The sequence below is a fragment of the Corvus moneduloides genome, chromosome 27 (assembly GCF_009650955.1).
Source record: "Corvus moneduloides isolate bCorMon1 chromosome 27, bCorMon1.pri, whole genome shotgun sequence".
Lineage (NCBI taxonomy): Eukaryota > Metazoa > Chordata > Aves > Passeriformes > Corvidae > Corvus > Corvus moneduloides.
Window position 1 is genome coordinate 3,627,775 of NC_045502.1, and position 18,914 is coordinate 3,646,688.

Consider the following 18,914-nt stretch of genomic DNA (forward strand, 5'->3'; position numbering starts at 1 on the left):
CGGGGCAGCCCCCAGATCTGGGATCCCCTCCCACCCCCATCCTGGGGGGGCTCAGCAGCCCTGGGGGCTGCGCCTCCGCCCCCCCATCCACGGGGGATGATTGATGGATGTGGGGCCGTCATCACCCCCGGGATGTGCCCCCGGTGTGGGGCGGGGGGCCCGGGCGCTGTCAGCACCTCCCGGGGGGGCCCCGCTGTGCAAACAGCCCCTGCGGGGTGAGGACAGGCGGGAGGGACAGCGCTGCCTGTCACAGCTCCCGCGGTGGCCCTGGAGGACAGAAACGGCCCTGTGCCCCCCGTTCCCATCCCAGCAGCTCCTCAGCCCCCTCCCGGGTGGGTGCAGAGCGGGATTAACCTCCCTGAACTGTCCCATCCCCGCCCCACACCTGGAGCAGCCCCATAGCGGGGGTCAGGTTCCCTCTGGGAGCCCCCCCTTAGGATACAGCGGCACCCGGGGGGCTCCGGGCCCTCCCCAAATCCCGGTGCCAAGGCCAGGTCCACGGGATCCAATCCTCTCCCCGCTGCTCCCTAATCCCCCTTTGTCCCCTATCCACAGCACCCCACGGCTGAGGGGCAGCCTCCGGCGCCCCAAATCCAGGGAAGCGGCTTCCAGCAGCTCCATCCAGGGTGGGGGATGCTCCCACAGCCCCCCCCAGCGCCAGCACGGGGAGCCAGGAGTGCAAAATGTGCTTTATTTAGGAACGCCACCACCACCCCCAGCGGCTGCTGCTTCCAGGAATCCCGGCACCTGGAAGGGAAGGAGAAAAAAGGATTTTACCCGCGGGGATCCCAGGATGACCACGCCGTGGGGACGGAGCCGCCCCAACCCCGCACTGGGGGCTCCCCCGGGTCCCTCCCAGCTCCGTAGGGAGCCGGGCTCCGCATCCCAATCCTCACCGGGCCGGGCTCTGACGGAATTCCCGTTATTTCTTTGGTGCTTTCCTGCCCCGGCCGGCTCCGCGTCCCTGCAAGAACGGGGAGGAGGCTGAACGTGGGGACCCCCCCCCCCCCCAGCCTGGGGGGCCCCAAACCCGCGTTTCTCCCCCATTTTTGGGTCCAGCAGCTGCTGCTCATCACACACCGACCCCTTTCCCTGCCCCGGAGCCGCCAGTCCTGTGTTATCCCGTGGGAGAACGGGATGCAGGGGAACACCCCAAGCAGCTCCTACCTTGCTGGGAAGGGGATCCTCAGGGGCGAGGCTGTTCCTGCTGGGAGAGAAGGGGAGGGTTGGGATTAGGGGTGCCGGCAGTGGGAGATCCCCCGCTCCAGCTTCTCCCTCCATACTCACAGCTCATCCTCCTTTTCCAGCTTCCTTTTCTACGGGAGAGAGAGAGGGAGGGAGAGGTGGGATGGGGACTCTTCCTCCCCGAGGGATGAAGGCCACGGCTCATCCCCTTAACAGAGAGGGGTTTGGGGTCCCTGCCCCCTTTCCCCGTGGCACAGGGACCCCTCCCCACTCCTGACCCCACCCGCGGGGTGCTGACCTTGGCAGCGCTGCCCTTCCGGACACCCGAGCCCTTGGGGGGCTTCTTGGGGGTCTCTTCTGCTGCTTCCTCTTCTTCCTCCTCCTCCTCCTCGTCCTCCTCATCCGAGCTCAGGGTCAGCACTGCGGGAGAGCCTGGCTGAGCCCCCAGACCCCGCTGGGGGTAGGGGGGTCACGGGGTGGGGGGACCCCGATACTCACTGGACACGTGCTGGCCGCTGACATAGACGGGGCCGGAGCCGGCTCGGAGGTGGAAGGTCACCGGGGGGGTCAGTTCCAGTCCGGCCAGCATGGCCTAGAAAACGGGAATGGGAACAGCTCCTGGCAGAAATCCCCTCCCCAGGGGGAGCAGAAACGCCCTCCCCAGGCACTCACCGTGGGCAGCACCGACGGCTTCAGCGTGGCCAGGGGCACGGGGGTCCGGCTGTCCCCGTCCTCGGCCACCACCTCCACCACGTGGAATTCATCGCGGGCCGTCTCCCCCAGGCAGATCTCGAGGGGAAAGGAAATCAGGAAATCCCCTCAGGACCCCCCCAAAACCCAGGTACTCCTCGCCCAGGACTCCCGGGGATTTTTGGGGCAGAGGGGCAGCGGGGTGTGGGCATCCCCCTGCCCATCCCTCACCACACGGAATTCACCCCAGGCCACCTCCCTGAGGGACTGAGGGGAAAATCCCACCCAGGTACCCCTCTGCGGGATCCTTTGGGGGGCAGCGGGGTGAGAGCAATCCGTCCTCAGCCGCGATCTCCACCCCGTAGGATTCATCCCCCAAACTGCGGGAAGAAGATTCCCCCCAGGACCTCCATCAATCCCAGGAATTTGGGGAGCTGGGGGGGGGGGGGGGGGGGGGGGTACAATCATCCCCCTCCCTGCCTGCTCCGATCTCTCCCACGTGGAATTCATCCCGGGATATCTCCCCTGGACAGCGAGAAGAACAATCCCCCCTTCACCCCCTCCCGAGCGTTTTTGGGGTCACGCACCGTGCGCAGGACCAGCTGCTGCTCGCAGTGCCATTCCTCGGGCACCTGGAAGGTGTAGGAGCTCCTCCCGCTGCTCAGCTCGCACCCTGCGGGCACCAGGAGGGGACAAATCCATGGCATTGGGGGGGTCCCGGGCAGGGAGGGGCACCCCGGAGCACCCCCCCAGCCCTACCGGGGTGTGGGGCTCGTGGCACTCACCCCAAAGGATGGACACGGGTTTCTCGGATCTGCTGTCGGTGCTGTCCGTGAGGGACATGGCTCGGGGGTGTCACAGCCTGGGGGGGGACACGCAGAGCTGTGGGACCCCCCCCCCCCCCAACCTGCAGCACCCCCAGTCCCCCCTCCCCAAGAGGCTCACCCTAAAAAGCGCCTCAATTCTCAGCCCAAGGGGAACCCCGAAGACAGCACGGTAACCCCACAGCGGGCACTTATAGGGGCACAGGGACCCCACCCACCCCCCCAGTCGCCAATTAAGCAGGTAATTAGTTAATTACCCCCCAGCTGTGGGTGCTAATGAGCCCCCTCCTCCCCGATGTGTCACAGGTCACCGTGTTGTGACATCCCTGGTGGCCCCACCCCGCGTGTCCCCTCGCCCTGTGTGTCCCCCGATGTCCCCCCCACGTCCCCACGCGTTGTCCCGTGTCCCTCGATGTCCCCCCGTGTCCCTACGCCTCCCGTGTCCCTCCAAACCTCCCATTCCCCCGTGTCCCTGCGCTCTCCGTGTCCCCCCAATCCCTCCTGTCCTCCTGCCCCCCGTGTCCCCCTGCCCCCGTGCCCCCCCCGTCTCCCCCGTGTCCCCCCGATCCCTCGTGTCCTCCTGTACCCCGTGTCCCCTCCACGTCCCCCCGCGTTGTCCTGTGTCCCTCGATGTCCCCCCGTGTCCCCTCCCTGTCCCCTCGTGTCCCCCGCCCCGCGTGTCCCATCACACACCGGTTCTGCGTGTCCCCTCGTGTCCCTCCGTCCCGTGTGTCCCCCCCACGTCCCCCCGCGTTGTCCCGTGTCCCTCGATGTCCCCCCGTGTCCCTACGCCTCCCGTGTCCCCCCATAACTCCCATTCCCCCGTGTCCCTGCGCTCTCCGTGTTCCTCCGATCCCTCCTGTCCCCCTGCCCCCGTGTCCCCCTCGTGTCCCCGTCGTGTCCTCCTGTACCCCGTGTCCTTCTGCCCCCCGTGTCCCCCGCGTGTCCCCCGCGTGTTCCCCCCGATCCCTCCTGTCCCCCTGCCCCCCGTGTCCCCCCCGTGTCCCCTCCTTGTCCCCCCCCGTCCCCGTGGGCGGAGCCGCCGCTCCTCTTCCGGCAGCGATGGCGGCGGCGGGGCTGGCGGGGCTGGTGAGACCGGGGGGGACCGGGGGGGACCGGGGGGCCGTGGGTGACCCTGTGTGACCCTGGGGGGGCCATGGGGGCCGTGTCCCCCCGCTGTGGCAGCTCCGTGTCCCCCGCAGGGCCCCGGCGAGGCCGCGGCGGCCGCTCAGGCGCTGGCGCTGCCCGCGGAGTCCTTCGGCAACGACGTGAGTGGGACTGGGGGGACTGGGGGGCCTTACTGGGAGGGGTCAGAGACTGGGAGGGAGTCACAGATTTGGGGGTGTCACAGATTTGGGGGTCCCTGTCCTCGCAGAGGGGTCCCAGACTTGGGAGGGTTCCAACTTTTGGGGTCCCTGTCCTGGGGGGTGTCAGATTTGGGGGGGGGTTCCAACTTTTTGGGGTCCCTGTCCTGGGGGGTGTCAGATTTGGGGAATTCCATTCCTGGGGAGTCCCAGTCCTCAGGGGGATGTCCCGGTCCTGGGAGGGGCGTCCCAGCTTTGGGGGTCCCGGTTTTGGGGGTCTCAGTCATGGCAGGGGGGTCCCAGCCTTGTCCCCCGAGAGGAGCAAAATCCCAAAAGGAAGAAAATCCCCCCGGAACAGGAGGAGAGGAACCCCAAGAGGATGAAAAGCCCCATGAAGGGGGGAAGAAAACCCCCAAAAAGGGGGAGAGGGTCCCCCAAATGGGAGGAGGGACCCCCCCAAGGGGAGATTTGTCCCCAGAGGGGGGGTCCCAGCTGTCCCTGATCCGTGTCCGGCCCCGCAGCCCCGCGTGGAGCTGGCCTGGGCCATGAAGGCTCATCAGCACGCCCAGGTCTACTTCAATGTGAGTCTGGGGGCTCCGAGTGCTTTGGGGGGGGGAGCTTTTAGGGGGGTCCCAGCTGACCCTGCACCCCCCCCCACGCAGCTCATCTCCTCCGTGGACCCCAAATTCCTGAGCCTCACCAAGGTGGACGACCGGATCTACGAGGAATTCCGCAAAACCTTCCGGGACCTGCGCGTCGACGTCCTGGACCCCGAGGAGCTGAAATCGGAGCCGGCCAAGGCGGTGGGTGGGGGGCTCGGGGGGGGTCTCAGCGGGATTTTTTCCCCCCTTTTCCCGGGATTTTGGGGGTGCTGAGGGTATTTTTACTCTTCCCCCCCCATCCCAGAAGTGGCGCCCGTTCTGCCTCCGCTTCGAGGGCGTGGTGGAGGATTTCAACTACGGGACGCTGCTCCGGCTGGATTCCCGGCGGGAATACACGGAGGAAAACACCATCTTCGGTGGGAAACGGGGTGAGAGAGCTGTAGGGGATCTCAAATCCATAGATTTCCTTGGAGTCGATCCTTTTCCTGCTTTTTCAGCCACCAGGATCCAGTTTTTCGCCATCGAGATCGCCCGGAACAGGGAAGGCTGGAATGACGAGGTTTACAGCAGCGCCAGGGAGCCGGCGGCTTCGGAGGGAAAATCGGGATGAGGATTGGGAAGCTGGGCCGGGATGAGGCGGGCAGGAGCCCCCAGGCTCGATTCGAGGGGAGCAGGAGCCCCCAGCCCCGCTCCGGGATCGTTCCCAGGCTGGGAAGGCTCTGGAAGGACGGAGGGGCTGGAGCTGCTCCTGCTCCTCCAGCTCCGACTGTAAATAAATGTTTGGAAATCCCAATCCCGGTGTTGGGATCCCTGTTTGAAAATCCCAATCCCTGTGGGGTTTGGGGGTTCCCTGGGGTGTCCCCCCTCCCCTGTACCCCCCAGCTGCTCGCAGGGATGGGGAGGTTGTTCCCTAAAATGGGGGAAAACTTCCAGGAATTGGGGCCAAATCCAGGTGGTTTTTGGTTGGAGCTTTGCTCGCTCCGCTCGGGGCTCGAGGATCATCCACCCCCACCCCGAACGAAATCGGATTTTGGGGATTTGGGGATTTGATTGGGAAAAGTCACCCTGCAGGAGAGGGCTGGGGGTGTTGGGGGGATCTTGGGGTGAAGAGGGAGAGCTCAGGGGGAGATCTCGGGGTGCAGGGAGAAATCATGGGGAGAACTCGGTTTAGAGATCTTGGGGTTCTGGAGGAAAACTTGGGGTGCTGAGGAAGGTCTTGGGGTTCTGGGGGAGATCCCGGGGTGCAGGGCAAGACCTTGGGGGCCGGGGGGGGGAATCTCAGGGTTCTGGGGTGAATCTCAGGGTGTAGGGGTGAACTTGGGGTTCTGAGAAGGAACTCAGGGTTCTGGGGTGAATTTTGGGGTTCTGGGGGTGCTCTCAGGGTTCTGGGGTGAATCTGGAGGTGCAGAGAGGACTCTGAAGATGATGGGAGGAATCTCGGGGTTCTGGGGGGGTCTCTCAGGGCTCTGGGGTGAATCTTGGGGTTCTGGGGGTTCCCTCCCGGTCCTGGGGGGACTCTCAGGACTCTGGGGTCAATCTCAGGGTTCTGGGATGAATCTTGGGGTTCTGGGGGGGACTCTCACAGTTCTGGGGGTTCCCTTACGGTCCTGGGGGGACTCTCACAGTTCTGGCGCAAATCTTGGGGTTCTCTCACAGTTCTGGGGGTTCTCTCACAGTTCTAGGGGGACTCTCAGGGTTCTGGGATGAATCTTGGGGTTCTGGGGTTTCTCTCATAGTTCTGGGGGGTCCCTCACGGTTCTGGGAGTTCTCTCAGGGCTCTGGGGTGAATATTGAGGTTCTGGGGGTTCTCTCACAGTTGTGGGGGTCTCTCAGGGTTCTGGGGGGACTCTCAGGGCTCTGGGGTGACTCTCGGGGTTCAGAGCTGAGTTTTGAGGTGCAGGGGGAATCTCGGGGTGCAGCCAGAGCCGTGTCAGTAGAAACCATTGAGTTTTATTTGCAGTCACAATGCTTACACTGTTTGCAGCAAACACCCTTACAAGTCAACCAGCATCTGCTCACGCGGAAAAGGACCCAACACACAATCGCCAGAGGAAAAGAAAAAGAAGAAAACAAACCAAAAAAAAAAAAAAAAAAAAAAAACCAACCAAAACAAAATCCAAAATAAAATTAAAATCAAAATAAAATTAAAAAAAAAAAATTAATTAAAAGAGTTTAATTGGTGTCTGGGAAGAGAAACTGAAGCCCTAAAAGGCCCGAGTGTCTGTGGGGAGAGCTGAGCAAGAGGATGCACACGACTAGCAGCAACAATAGTGGGGAAATACAAGGCAAAGGGGTTCCCTCCCCCTCAGATCCCTCAGATCCGTCAGTTTTCCATCCGTGGATATCCCAAACATCGCTTGGGGTGACTCAAGAGAAGAAATGGACTCGTTCCCAAGGGCTGCTCGACGCTTCCTGCTGGGCAAACCTTGGGAAGAACCCGAGGAGGAGGAGGAGGAGGAGGAGGCCCCTGTGCTGCCGCCAGCTCCTGCTCCAGCCCGGGAAAAACGGGAAAAAGAGATGGAAAAGGAGGAGGAAAAGGAGGAAAGGAGGGCCCTGGGAGGGGCTACTGCTACAGAGGGGACAGGAGGGACACCCACGAGCAAGCACGAACGGAGGGGTCACGTCATGGCTTCGAGTTCCCAATAACGAGGGCGAGACGGGACCGGGAAATTGTGATTTCGAGGGGGGGCTTAATAAGAAAAAATATACATTTGGAATTTTACAATGCCTTTTTTTTTCTTTTTTTTTTTGTTTTGTTTTTTTTTTTTTGTGGTGGTTTTTTCTTTCGTCGTCGTCGCTGTTTTTTAATTTTTTTGTTGGTTTTTTGTTATTTTTTTTGTTTGTTTTGTTTGAGTTTTTGCTTCTCTCTACAGCTCATGTCACTAAATAGATCTCTGCACTTTCACACAGCCACCCCCTCGCCCAGTAAAGCTTCAGGCCACGCTTTCCTCACTCGCATTCACAACCCTCACACCAGCACTGGGTGCACCAGGACTCTGTAAAAATTCCAATCACACTTTGTTTTTTGTGGGTTTTTTTGTCATTTTGTTGGCTTTTTTTTTGTTTTTTTTTTTAAATCATCATTTTGGTTTTTGTGTGGGTTTTTTTTTTTTTTTTTTTATTTTTTTTGTGTTTTTTTTTTTTTAAATTTTTTGGGTTTTTTTTTTTTTAATTTTTTTTGCAGTTTTTTTGTGTCCTCTTTTTTGTTGTTTTTTTTTTTTTTTTCTTTTTTTTGTCTCCTTTTTCTGAAACTCAATATAAACCTTGTTCCAAAATGTTATGAAAAAATGTACATGTTTTATACAAGGCAGGCTTTGCAGCAGAGCAATTCCACATTCCAGCCTGGGAGAGAGAGAGAGAGAGAGAGAGAGAGAAAAACCTTGGAATTCCTGCACCTGGATGATGCCCTTCCAATGGAAAACACCTGCCCAGGTGAGCTCAACCTGCTGCTCCCTCCTCCCTCGGGGTCCGGCCGCGCTCCAGCCCTGGGGAAGGGCTCCAGCCCTGGGGAAGGGCGGGGATTTGGGAACGCCCTGGATTCTTTCCTCGGGAAAAAGGGAGCCCTCGGGGCCAGGAGAAGGAGAAGCTGCCGGAGGGAGGTGTCAGCTCATCATGTCGTTGCTGTTGACGCCGTAGCTCGAGTTCTTCATGGAGTCGTTGACCTCCCGCCGGAACGCCGACAGGTTCTGGGTGAACCTGGACGGGTGGGAAGGGAGATTCCATCATTCCAGAAGCTCTCACAGGGTGTGGGGTCCTACCCAAAACCTGGCAGTGACCCCCTGGGTGTTGTGGCCGTGGGGTTTTTAAAGCCCATCAGGGATGGGGGTCCAGCACATGGGAAGTTTCTAATTGGAATGGGGATATCTGGAAGGAATTCCTCCCCCTGGGAGGGTGGGGATGGGATTCCCAGAGGAAAAGCTGTGGCTGCCCCTGGATCGCTGCAAGTGTCCAAGGCCAGGTTGGAGCGCTCTGGGATAGTGGAAGGTGTCCCTGGATGGGATTTAAGGTCCCTCCTAACCCAAACCATTCCATGATTCCAGGCATGAATCCATGAAGAAATCCCATGGGAAGTTTCAAACTGAAATGGGGATATTGGGAAGGAATTGCTGGCTGGGAGGGTGGCGAGGGGCTGGGATGGAATTCCCAGAGCAGCTGTGGCTGCCCCTGGATCCCTGGAAGTGCCCAAAGCCAGGCTGGAGCAGCCTGGGATCGCAGAACGTGTCCCTACCCACGGATATTTCAACTCCCTTCCCACCCAAACCATGCCAGGAGCCCGACCCCGAGGCAATCCCACGGGAAGGCGCCCATTCCAGGTTTTCCTGGCGGGAGGAGCGGCTGGCACTGACCTGTCCCTGTTCTTGGTGAGCAGGTTGCGCTCGATGCCCTCCATGAGGTTCTCGAAGCAGAGGTGCATGGCCTGCTGCTTCTCCGGGGGCTGGCTGTTCACGATGCTGTTCCTCAGGTCCGAGAAATACTGGGAAAGCAGGACAAGGAAGGGTTAATTCCCAGCTTTGGGGTAGAGCACCCACTCCCCAGGATGGTGGGAATAAGGAGGGAACGTGGGTGGATGAATGGATGGAGTTGGGACTCCGCAGCTCCAAGGAGGGCTGTGGCCTTTCCCAGCCACAGCATCGCTCCAAGGCTTCCCTGGGAATGTTTGGGAATGTTCTCCTGCCTCAGCCAAGCTGGAATGGCTTTGGGATGGAGCACACAGCCCCAGGATGTCGGGAATAAGGAGGGAATATCCCAGCTTTTGAAAGGATGGAGTTGGACTCCTCAGCTCCAAGGAGAGCTGTGACCCCTCCTGGCCATGGGATCACTCCAAGGCTTCCTTGGGAATGTTTGGGAATGTTCTCCTGCCTCAGCCAAGCCCTTTTCCAGCTGGGATGGATCCTTTACCTGCTCGTTGAGCAGAGGCTGGGACATGGACCTTGGCTTTGGGATAGAGCACAAACCACCCAGGATGTTGGGAATAAGGAGGGAATATCCCAGCTTCTGAACGGATTTCATTGGATTCCTCAGCTCCAAGGAAAGCTGAGACCCTTCCTGGCCATGGGATCATTCCAAGGCTTCCCTGGGAATGTTCTCCTGCCTCAGCCAAGCCCTTTCCAGCTGGGATGGATCCGTTACCTTCTCGTTGAGCAGGATGAGGCCGAGCAGAGGCCGGGACATGGACCACTGGTTCCTGCAGTCCTCGAAGATGATGATGTTCAGCACCGTCGAGAGCATCTGGGATAGGGAAAGGAGGGTTAAAGGCAGCCCTTCCATCCCATCCCATCCCATCCCATCCCATCCCAGCTCCCTCCCTGCCCTGGGAGCTGGGAATCACCTGGGATGCTCCTGGAACAGAGCTCTGAGCACTGGGAATCAGGGAATTCAGGCTGGAGGGACAGGACAGGGGAGTGACTTCATAAGAGGGTGGGATATCGGGAAAAATCCTTCCCTGGAGGGTGGGGAGGGGCTGGGATGGAATTCCCAAAGGAAAAGCTGTGGCTGCCCCATCCCTGGAAGTGTCCAAGGCCACGCTGGAGCAGCCTGGGATAGCAGAAGATTCCCAGGGGGTGGGATGGGATATTTCAGGTCTCTCCCACCCAAGCCATTCCATGATTCCACGGATCCAACCACCTGCCCAGCACTGCCAAGGCCACGTCAGGGACAAGAAGAGGATCTGGAGCCTCCATGAACTGCTGGAGGCTTCCCTGAGGTGCTGAGAGCTGCTGGAGTGGTGATTCCTGACACATCCCAAGGCATCCACGGGAATATTGCCCCATCTCCACCTAAACTGGTGTTTAAATACCTTGGGAATCTCCTCATCCTTCCCTGAGTTTCCTTCCACAGCCACCTCAGGCTGAAGCCAGGATCTAACCTGGGCTTGGAAGACGAGATTCCTCTTTTTAGCCTCAGAAAACTCAGCCTGCATCCCAAAAAAAAGCCGGATGCACCGGCGAGGGGGGAACAAAACTCCCTGCTCCCACACGGGAATGGTGCTGCCGCTGCTGAGCACCAGGGGAGAGCACCAGAACTGCATTCCCTTAAAAAAAAAAACAGGGAAAAGCCCGTTTTTTGGGCAGTCCAACTGCTGTTCCTTGGGATCAGCAAAACCTTGGAGCAAGGCTTGGAATTGCACCTGAGGAGAGGTGGAATGCTGGCAAAAAACAACTCCCTGTTTATCCCAAAAAACGATTCCCCGTTTCTCCCGTTTATCCCAGAAAACAACTCCCTGTTTCTACTGTTTATCCCAAAAAAAAAGCTCCCTGCTTATCCCAAAATACAACTCCCTGTTTATCCCAAAAAACGATTCCCTGTTTCTCCCGTTTATCCCAGAAAGCAACTCCCTGTTTCTACTGTTTATCCCAAAAAAAAAGCTCTCTGCTTATCCCGAAATACAACTCCCTGTTTATCCCAAAAACCAACTCCGTTTCTCCCGTTTATCCCAGAAAACAACTCCCTGTTTCTCCCGTTTATCCCAAAAACCAATTCCCTGTTTCTCCCATTTATCCCAAAAACTAGCTCCCTGTTTCTCCCGTTTATCCCAGAAAACAACTCCCCGTTTATCCCATAAAACAACTCCCTGTTTCTCCTGTTCATCCCAAAAACCAACTCCCTTTTTCTCCCGTTCATCCCAAAAACCAACTCCCTGCTTCTCCCGTTTCTCCCAGCAAACACTTCCTTGCTGCAGAGCAGGGAAGAGGCAGGCTTGGCGCGCTGAAATGCCAGCTTTTCCCGGGAATTGGGGCGCTACCTGCTGGATCATCTCCGGGTGCTGCTGCATGATGTGCAGGAAGCGGTCGCTCTCCTGGGCCAGCGGCGTCGTTCTCTTCTTGGTGCTGCGGGACAGTTGCTTGAAGAGATAAGTGACGATGTGGTCCAGGCAGGAGCAGCAGCCCGTGCAAACCATGGTGTCTGTGGGAACAGGGAAAATCCCCAGGTTGGGATGCTGCTGGAAAAGCTCCCGGGAAGCGTCGGCGTTTATTGGGGTCGTTGGTGTTTGTTGGGGTTTGTTGGTGTTTGTTGGGGTGGTTGGTGTTTGTTGGTGTTTGTTGGGGTTTGTTGGTGTGGTTGGTGTTTGTTGGGGTTTGTTGGTGTTTGTTGGAGTTTGTTGGGGTGGTTGGTGTTTGTTGGGGTTTGTTGGTGTTTGTTGGTGTTTGTTGGGGTGGTTGGTGTTTGTTGGGGTTTGTTGGTGTTTGTTGGTGTTTGTTGGGGTTTGTTGGGGTTTGTTGGGGTTTGTTGGGGTTTGTTGGGGTTTGTTGGTGTGGTTGGTGTTTGTTGGGGTTGTTGGTGTTTGTTGGGGTGGTTGGTGTTTGTTGGTGTTTGTTGGTGTTTGTTGGAGTTGTTGGTGTTTGTTGGGGTGGTTGGTGTTTGTTGGGGTTTGTTGGTGTTTGTTGGTGTTTGTTGGTGTTTGTTGGTGTTTGTTGGTGTTTGTTGGGGTGGTTGGTGTTTGTTGGGGTGGTTGGTGTTTGTTGGTGTTTGTTGGTGTTTGTTGGTGTTTGTTGGTGTTTGTTGGTGTTTGTTGGTGTTTGTTGGGGTGGTTGGTGTTTGTTGGGGTTTGTTGGGGTTTGTTGGGGTTTGTTGGGGTTTGTTGGGGTTTGTGGGGTGGTTGGTGTTTGTTGGGGTTTGTTGGGGTTTGTTGGGGTTTGTTGGGGTTTGTTGGGGTTTGTTGGAGTTGTTGGTGTTTGTTGGAGTTGTTGGTGTTTGTTGGAGTTGTTGGTGTTTGTTGGTGTTTGTTGGGGTTGTTGGGGTTTGTTGGTGTTTGTTGGGGTTTGTTGGGGTTTGTTGGGGTTTGTTGGGGTTTGTTGGGGTGGTTGGTGTTTGTTGGGGTTTGTTGGGGTTTGTTGGGGTTTGTTGGGGTTTGTTGGGGTTGTTGGTGTTTGCTGGTGTTTGTTGGGGTTTGTTGGGGTTTTGTTGGGGTTTGTTGGGGTTTGTTGGGGTTGTTGGGGTTGTTGGGGTTTGTTGGGGTTGTTGGTGTTTGTTGGTGTTTGTTGGTGTTTGTTGGTGTTTGTTGGGGTTTGTTGGGTTTGTTGGGGTTTGTTGGGGTTTGTTGGGGTTGTTGGTGTTTGTTGGGGTTTGTTGGGGTTGTTGGTGTTTGTGGGGTTTGTTGGGGTTGTTGGTGTTTGTTGGTGTTTGTTGGTGTTTGTTGGTGTTTGTTGGAGTTGTTGGTGTTTGTTGGTGTTTGTTGGGGTTTGTTGGGGTTGTTGGGGTTGTTGGTGTTTGTTGGTGTTTGTTGGTGTTTGTTGGAGTTGTTGGTGTTTGTTGGTGTTTGTTGGTGTTTGTTGGTGTTTGTTGGGGTGGTTGGTGTTTGTTGGTGTTTGTTGGTGTTTGTTGGTGTTTGTTGGAGTTGTTGGGGTTTGTTGGTGTTTGTTGGTGTTTGTTGGTGTTTGTTGGTGTTTGTTGGTGTTTGTTGGTGTTTGTTGGGGTTGTTGGTGTTTGTTGGTGTTTGTTGGTGTTTGTTGGTGTTTGTTGGAGTTGTTGGTGTTTGTTGGAGTTGTTGGGGTTTGTTGGGTTTGTTGGAGTTGTTGGTGTTTGTTGGAGTTGTTGGTGTTTGTTGGTGTTTGTTGGTGTTTGTTGGAGTTGTTGGTGTTTGTTGGAGTTGTTGGGGTTTGTTGGGGTTTGTTGGAGTTGTTGGTGTTTGTTGGAGTTGTTGGTGTTTGTTGGAGTTGTTGGTGTTTGTTGGTGTTTGTTGGTGTTTGTTGGAGTTGTTGGTGTTTGTTGGAGTTGTTGGTGTTTGTTGGGGTTTGTTGGAGTTGTTGGTGTTTGTTGGAGTTGTTGGTGTTTGTTGGAGTTGTTGGTGTTTGTTGGAGTTGTTGGGGTTTGTTGGAGTTTGTTGGTGTTTGTTGGTGTTTGTTGGTGTTGTTGGTGTTTGTTGGTGTTTGTTGGGGTTGTTGGTGTTTGTTGGTGTTTGTTGGAGTTGTTGGGGTTTGTTGGTGTTTGTTGGTGTTTGTTGGTGTTTGTTGGTGTTTGTTGGGGTTGTTGGTGTTGTTGGTGTTTGTTGGTGTTTGTTGGTGTTTGTTGGTGTTTGTTGGAGTTGTTGGTGTTTGTTGGAGTTGTTGGGGTTTGTTGGGGTTTGTTGGGGTTTGTTGGGGTTTGTTGGGGTTGTTGGTGTTTGTTTGTTCAGGGATCAGCCCGAGTTCCTCCCTGAGAGGAGGGTGAAGAAAAGTCTGGGAGAATTGGGAATGTTAAGCCTGGAATGTTCAGGCTGGAGGGGTTTAACTGTGGCCTGAAGGGAGGTGGAATTAAAAAGGAGAGAGGTTGTTTATAGGGATGGGATACACGGAATGCCAGAGGGCAGGGATGGATGGGATTTTGGGAAGGAATTCCTGGCTGGGATGGAATTCCCAGAGGAAAATCCGTGGCTGCTCCATCCCTGGAAGTGTCCAAGGCCAGCTTGGAGCACCCTGGGATCGTGGAAGCAGTCCCTGGGATTGGAACTGGATGGGCTTTAAGGCCCCCCCCAGCCCAAACCATTCCAGGATTCCCTGATCCTACAAATGGTTCCGTTTGGAAGGGATGAGCGTTGGGGTCACCGCTCCAACCTCTCCCTCTCCACAATTCCAGCTTTTCCCAGAGATGGAACTCCCCCACCTGCTCTCCCAGTTTGATGTTCGACCTCAAACTCTCCACTCAGAGCACCGGAATCTCCTCCCACTTCCAACCCGAATCCCTGAGGGCCCCGGGAGAGCAGCAGGAGTTACCGAGCGCCGTGAGCCCCTCGGAGATGGAGGACAGGATGTACATGATCACGTGGGGCTCCAGGCTGGCGATGAAGTTCATGTGGTCCTGGGTGAGAACTTCCAGCAGGGAATAGTAGGACTGGCTGAGCTTGGGATAATCCTGTGGGAAAAGGAGGGAAAAATCCAGTTTTAAGGACTTGTGGAAGCACCTTGGATTCCTAAATCCAGCCTCTCGTGAATCCCCTGGAATGTGCTGATGAATGTCATGGGAAGAACAAATCAACCTCTCTTCCCAGAATATTCCAACGGATTTCCCACCTTTTCTTCTCTCCCAACAAACCATTCCATGATGTTCCCAGTGCTGCTCTATCCAATCGTTTTTCCCGCTGTTTGTTTTCCTGGGGACAGGATGGGCTCTCTGAATTCCCAAAAATCACCCTGAGGAAGGGCCACACACCTTCCCCATCTCCCAGCACTCCTGGGATTTTTCCAAAGGGTTCCCAGCTCCAGAGCTCTGTGTTTCCAGCTCTGGCCATATAAATATCCCAAGAAATTAAACCAGGAACGTGCTGGATGCAGCCAGAGGTGGCACAAATCCCTTCACATCCCGGTAATAAGGATTGGGAGGAAAACTTGCTGCCCTCTCTCCTTGATTTTGGAATGATAACAGGAATTATTCCTTGGAATTGCTTTTCCAGGCAGGATTGTGCTGATGGGAGTGACAGGGTTTGGGAGCACGGTTCCATGGAGATCCCAGCCCGCAGGGAAGCACAAACCTCGCTCCAGGATGCGGGGTTTGGATAAAGGAGCTCCAGGAGAGCTGGAGAGGGATTTGGGACGAGGGATGGAGGGAGCAGCACCCAGGGAATGGCTTCCCAGTGGAAAAGGGGAGATTTAGGTGGGATATTGGGAAGGAATTCCTGGCTGGGAGGGTGGTGAGAGGCTGGAATGGATTTCCCTGGAGATGCCCCCTCCCTGGAAGTGTCCAAGGGATAACCTGGGATAGTGGGAGGCATCCAAGGCAGGGGGGGAGGGAATGGGATGGGATTTAAAACCCATCCCAATCAAAATCCTGGGAATTATTTGCACGATGCCTTTCCAACCCTCACCCACAGCAGGTGGGAATGGGATGAGATTTAAAACCCATCCCAAGAGAAATCCTGGGAATTATTTCTGTGGTGCCTCTCCAAGCATCACCCAGACCCCGCATCACAAATCCCTCCGTCCCTGCAATCTCTGCATTCCCTGTTCATGCTCCAGCCTTTCCTGGGATGCTCCCAATCCCTCGGGATGCTCCCAATCCCTCGGTGTAGGAACCCAGAGTGCTGAGAATATTTCTCTGCCTGTTTTTAAGGGTTTTTACCCCCCTGAACAACGCTGGTTTAGCTTCAAACCTTGGAAAAAATTAGCAACAGTCAGACAAGAACTGGAAAATGCAGAGGTGGGAATGAGGTGATGGACGACGATGGGAGATTGGCACAGGGTGGAAATTTAGAGGTTTTGGGCTTCTCTTTGTAGTAAAGAGATGAGAGTAAAAAAGATCCAAGTGGAGGATTGTTGTTGTTCTCTAAACCTTCTTCTCCTTCTTCTACCACTCCACGTTCTGCAGTAAAAGTGGTTTGGGATGATTGGATAGAGAATTCCGCAGTTCCTGCCCGTGTTACTGAATAACGGGTAGGAAAGTGAAAATAATGCACGTTTTTAGTAACTATTGGTTAAAATATCTTTAAAAGGCTGTGTAAATCTTGATAATTGGACTCATTCCTACTTTCCTTCCTTCCATGCTGTACCTGGCTCACGCTGGTGGCTCTGTTCCTCTGATAAGACTCAATAAAGAACTCTCTGGAAGCATTGAAACTCCAGGAAAAGTCTTGGCTTATCTTTGAAACTCCTTGCAAGGATTTCAGTAAATTCTCTCCCATCAGGAGGGATTTGATTTAGGGCACGGCTCGGTGTCACCTCACCTCGTGTCAGAGGTCAGCAAGCTGAGTCTCAGAAGTGATGTTCTTCCTGTATGACCTGACAGAACCTATCAGTGGCCAGTTTGAACATGGACAATTCTCTGAGCCACTTAAAGTTGTGACCCCCTCTGTGATCCACACTTAAGAATAAACAAACCCCCCCAGCTCTCTCTCGGTTCCAGCGCTGGGACAGGTGGCTGCGGGGCCCGAGTGGGGGCCAGCGGGCCCAGTGGGCCCGGCTCAGGCCAGGCCGGGCCACGGCTCCAGGATGACCCCCCCAGCAGGGCTGTGGTAGCCAGAGCGGCTCGGAATGCCCCCCCCCCTCCACTGCCATAAGCCACATTCCAGCTGCAAGGCCGAGGTGAGATTGACCCTTTTATTGCTGTGAAGAGCTGAAAACCTGAGGGAAGAGAGAGAGGAGATGCTTAAAGCTGAAATTCTGTTGTGAAGCTCTGATATATCAGAGTATCCCGTTGTAATTTCATGAAGATCTGGGGGGTGGAGTGTTCAACTCGTGAGCAAAAGCACCTGCGCTGAGATAGGCAGATGCTGACACAGCTGTAATTTCATGAGAAGTTTGGACAGGGAGAGATGGAAACGATGAGGACTTTGGCTCCAAATGGGAAAGGAGAAACCTCAGCTCCTAGAGATGGACCTGATGAGGACTTTGGCTCCAAATGGGAAAGGAGAAACCTCAGCTCCTAGAGATGGACCTGATGAGGACTTTGGCTCCAAACAGGAAAGGAGAAAACCTCAGCTCCTAGAGATGCTCCCAGAGATGGTCCTAGAGATGAAGATGAGGGGGACCCTTTGCTCCCAGGGAAGGAGAAGGGCCTCTGTTCTTAGAGATGAAATGCTCCCAGCGATGGGTGAAGAGAACTTTTGTTTCTGAACGGCTCAACCTTAAAACTGTACCCCAAAAAACTTCAAGAGTGGACCCTCGAAAGCAGTTGTGGGAAAAGCTGCAAGTCGGGGGAAGGGGCTCACATGCGAGCAGAGAGACTCCTCTTCCTAAATGGACTGAACAATATTTGGATGTGGGCGGCTGTCTCGTTGTGATGATGTTTTCATAGCACGAGCAAGAAGAGACTTCTCTTTCTAAATGGACTGAACAAGGTTATTATGGAAGTGGTAACAGACTGAACATCTCCAGGGTTGTCTTTTTCCATTGTCAGTGGGAGAAGGGAGGAAGGTGGGGGGAGGAGGAGAGTTCTGAAGGTGTGGTGTAATTTTTTTTCCCTCTTTTAGGTCTGTTCATAAACTTCTTTCTATTCTTTCAAGTTTGGTGGCTGCTTTTTTCCTCCTAATTCTTATCTCACAGAAGATAAACAGTAATGAGTATTTCGGACCAAACCACGACACCTTGGGATGCTCCCAATCCCTGGGGAAGCTCCCAATCCCTCGGGATGCTCCCAATCCCTCGGGATGCTCCCAATCCCTGGGAATCTCCCAATCCCTGGGGAAGCTCCCAATCCCTCGGGATGCTCCCAATCCCTCGGGATGCTCCCAATCCCTGGGAATCTCCCAATCCCTCGGGATGCTCCCAATCCCTGGGGAAGCTCCCAATCCCTGGGAATCTCCCAATCCCTGGGAAGCTCCCAATCCCTCAGGAATCTCCCAATCCCTGGGGATGCTCACAATCCCTGGGAATCTCCCAATCCCTGGGGAAGCTCCCAATCCCTGGGGATGCTCACAATCCCTGGGAATCTCCCAATCCCTGGGGAATCTCCCAATCCCTGGGAATCTCCCAATCCCTGGGAAGCTCCCAATCCCTCAGGAATCTCCCAATCCCTGGGGATGCTCCCAATCCCTCGGGAATCTCCCAGTCCCTGGGGAAGCTCCCAATCCCTGGGGATGCTCCCAATCCCTGGGAATCTCCCAATCCCTGGGGAAGCTCCCAATCCCTGGGGAAGCTCCCAATCCCTTGGAAAGCTCCCAATCCCTGGGGATGCTCCCAATCCCTCGGGAAGCTCCCAATCCCTCAGGAATCTCCCAATCCCTCAGGAAGCTCCCAATCCCTGGGGGAGCTCCCAATCCCTTGGGATGCTCCCAATCCCTGGGAATCTCCCAATCCCTGGGAATCTCCCAGTCCCTGGGGAAGCTCACCAGGAGGTCGCTGTGGGGGATGGAGAGCAGCAGTTTGATGAAGGTTTGCAGGGCGTTGTCCAGGGCGTCGTCCCCGTAGAGGCGGAAGACGCCGAAGTTGACGTAGCTGCCGCTGAGCGCCGCCTTCAGCATGGAGAAGCAGATGGAGATTCCCTTCAGCTTCAGGGCGTAGACCTGATCCTTCGGGACCTCTCCCAGCGTCAAGATGCGATTCCCTGCGCGCACCGGGACGGGAGCGGGGTCAGCATTCCAGCGGCCGCATCCCAACCCGCGTTCCTGGGATCCCCTCCCTCCAGGGTGCGGGGAGGTTGTGAGGATTTAGCCCCAAGGGAGGGTTCAGGGCCTGGTTCCAGGGAAAAGTCAGGCTCTGCAGGGTAAGGGGGAATGGACTTAAGCGGAAAGATGGGAAATTTGGGGGGGAAAAATGGGTTTTTTGGAAAAAATTCCTCCCCCTGATGGAGGCGGAGTTGGGATTCCAGTGGTTGTATCCCAACCCATCTTCCCAGGGTTCCTCTCCTTCAGGGGGCAGGGAAGTGAAAGGGGAGTGAGGGGTGGGTGAAGGTTCCAAGGATTT

At 55.8% G+C, this 18,914-nt stretch overlaps 3 protein-coding genes across 6 annotated transcripts in view; 1 reads left to right on the top strand and 2 right to left on the bottom strand.

Moving 5' to 3' along the window:
- Window positions 1-677: 677 nt before the first annotated feature.
- On the bottom strand, window positions 678-3,046 carry NPM2 (nucleophosmin/nucleoplasmin 2). Of its 3 annotated transcripts, none has more exons than XM_032092052.1 (10): window positions 2,957-3,046; window positions 2,661-2,737; window positions 2,463-2,548; window positions 1,858-1,974; window positions 1,684-1,777; window positions 1,484-1,605; window positions 1,288-1,316; window positions 1,168-1,207; window positions 897-964; window positions 678-747 (listed from the first exon to the last, which is right to left on the bottom strand). In XM_032092052.1, the coding sequence occupies exons 2-9, from the start codon at window positions 2,716-2,718 to the stop codon at window positions 923-925; spliced, it is 588 nt and encodes a 195-aa protein (XP_031947943.1). In that variant the 5' UTR covers window positions 2,719-2,737; window positions 2,957-3,046; the 3' UTR covers window positions 678-747; window positions 897-922. The 3 variants fall into 3 exon arrangements, with proteins under 3 accessions (XP_031947943.1, XP_031947944.1, XP_031947942.1); XM_032092053.1 differs by lacking the exon at window positions 2,957-3,046 and adding an exon at window positions 2,821-2,928 and having other exon boundaries at window positions 1,168-1,204; XM_032092051.1 differs by lacking the exon at window positions 2,957-3,046 and adding an exon at window positions 2,821-2,928.
- Window positions 3,047-3,761: 715 nt separating this feature from the next.
- On the top strand, window positions 3,762-5,398 carry PBDC1 (polysaccharide biosynthesis domain containing 1). The gene is made up of 6 exons (XM_032092054.1): window positions 3,762-3,788; window positions 3,902-3,967; window positions 4,525-4,584; window positions 4,666-4,806; window positions 4,910-5,021; window positions 5,103-5,398. The coding sequence occupies exons 1-6, from the start codon at window positions 3,762-3,764 to the stop codon at window positions 5,213-5,215; spliced, it is 519 nt and encodes a 172-aa protein (XP_031947945.1). The 3' UTR covers window positions 5,216-5,398.
- A 2,409-nt stretch (window positions 5,399-7,807) lies between these two features.
- XPO7 (exportin 7) overlaps window positions 7,808-18,914 on the bottom strand; it is a 63,582-nt gene continuing 52,475 nt past the window's right edge. For both annotated transcript variants that reach the window (XM_032092003.1, XM_032092002.1), the window contains exons 23-28: window positions 18,341-18,555; window positions 14,295-14,433; window positions 11,348-11,508; window positions 9,736-9,834; window positions 8,952-9,079; window positions 7,808-8,301 (exon numbers count right to left, since the gene is read on the bottom strand). In XM_032092003.1, coding sequence (XP_031947894.1) covers window positions 8,208-8,301; window positions 8,952-9,079; window positions 9,736-9,834; window positions 11,348-11,508; window positions 14,295-14,433; window positions 18,341-18,555 — 836 coding nt within the window. In that variant the 3' untranslated portion in view covers window positions 7,808-8,207. The remainder of the gene's footprint in view (window positions 8,302-8,951; window positions 9,080-9,735; window positions 9,835-11,347; window positions 11,509-14,294; window positions 14,434-18,340; window positions 18,556-18,914) is intronic.

Bases quoted from the DNA above. Each gene is read 5' to 3' on its own strand.
- NPM2 (XM_032092052.1), bottom strand. From the start codon at position 2,718: ATGTCCCTCACGGACAGCACCGACAGCAGATCCGAGAAACCCGTGTCC. The intron at 1,778-1,857 runs GTGAGTGCCTGG...CCCGTTTTCTAG, and splicing joins AGCCGTCGGTGCTGCCCACG to GCCATGCTGGCCGGACTGGA. The intron at 1,317-1,483 runs GTCAGCACCCCG...TCTCTCCCGTAG, and splicing joins GGAAGGGCAGCGCTGCCAAG to AAAAGGAAGCTGGAAAAGGA.
- PBDC1 (XM_032092054.1), top strand. From the start codon at position 3,762: ATGGCGGCGGCGGGGCTGGCGGGGCTG. The intron at 4,807-4,909 runs GTGGGTGGGGGG...CCCCCATCCCAG, and splicing joins AATCGGAGCCGGCCAAGGCG to AAGTGGCGCCCGTTCTGCCT. The intron at 5,022-5,102 runs GTGGGAAACGGG...CTGCTTTTTCAG, and splicing joins GGAGGAAAACACCATCTTCG to CCACCAGGATCCAGTTTTTC.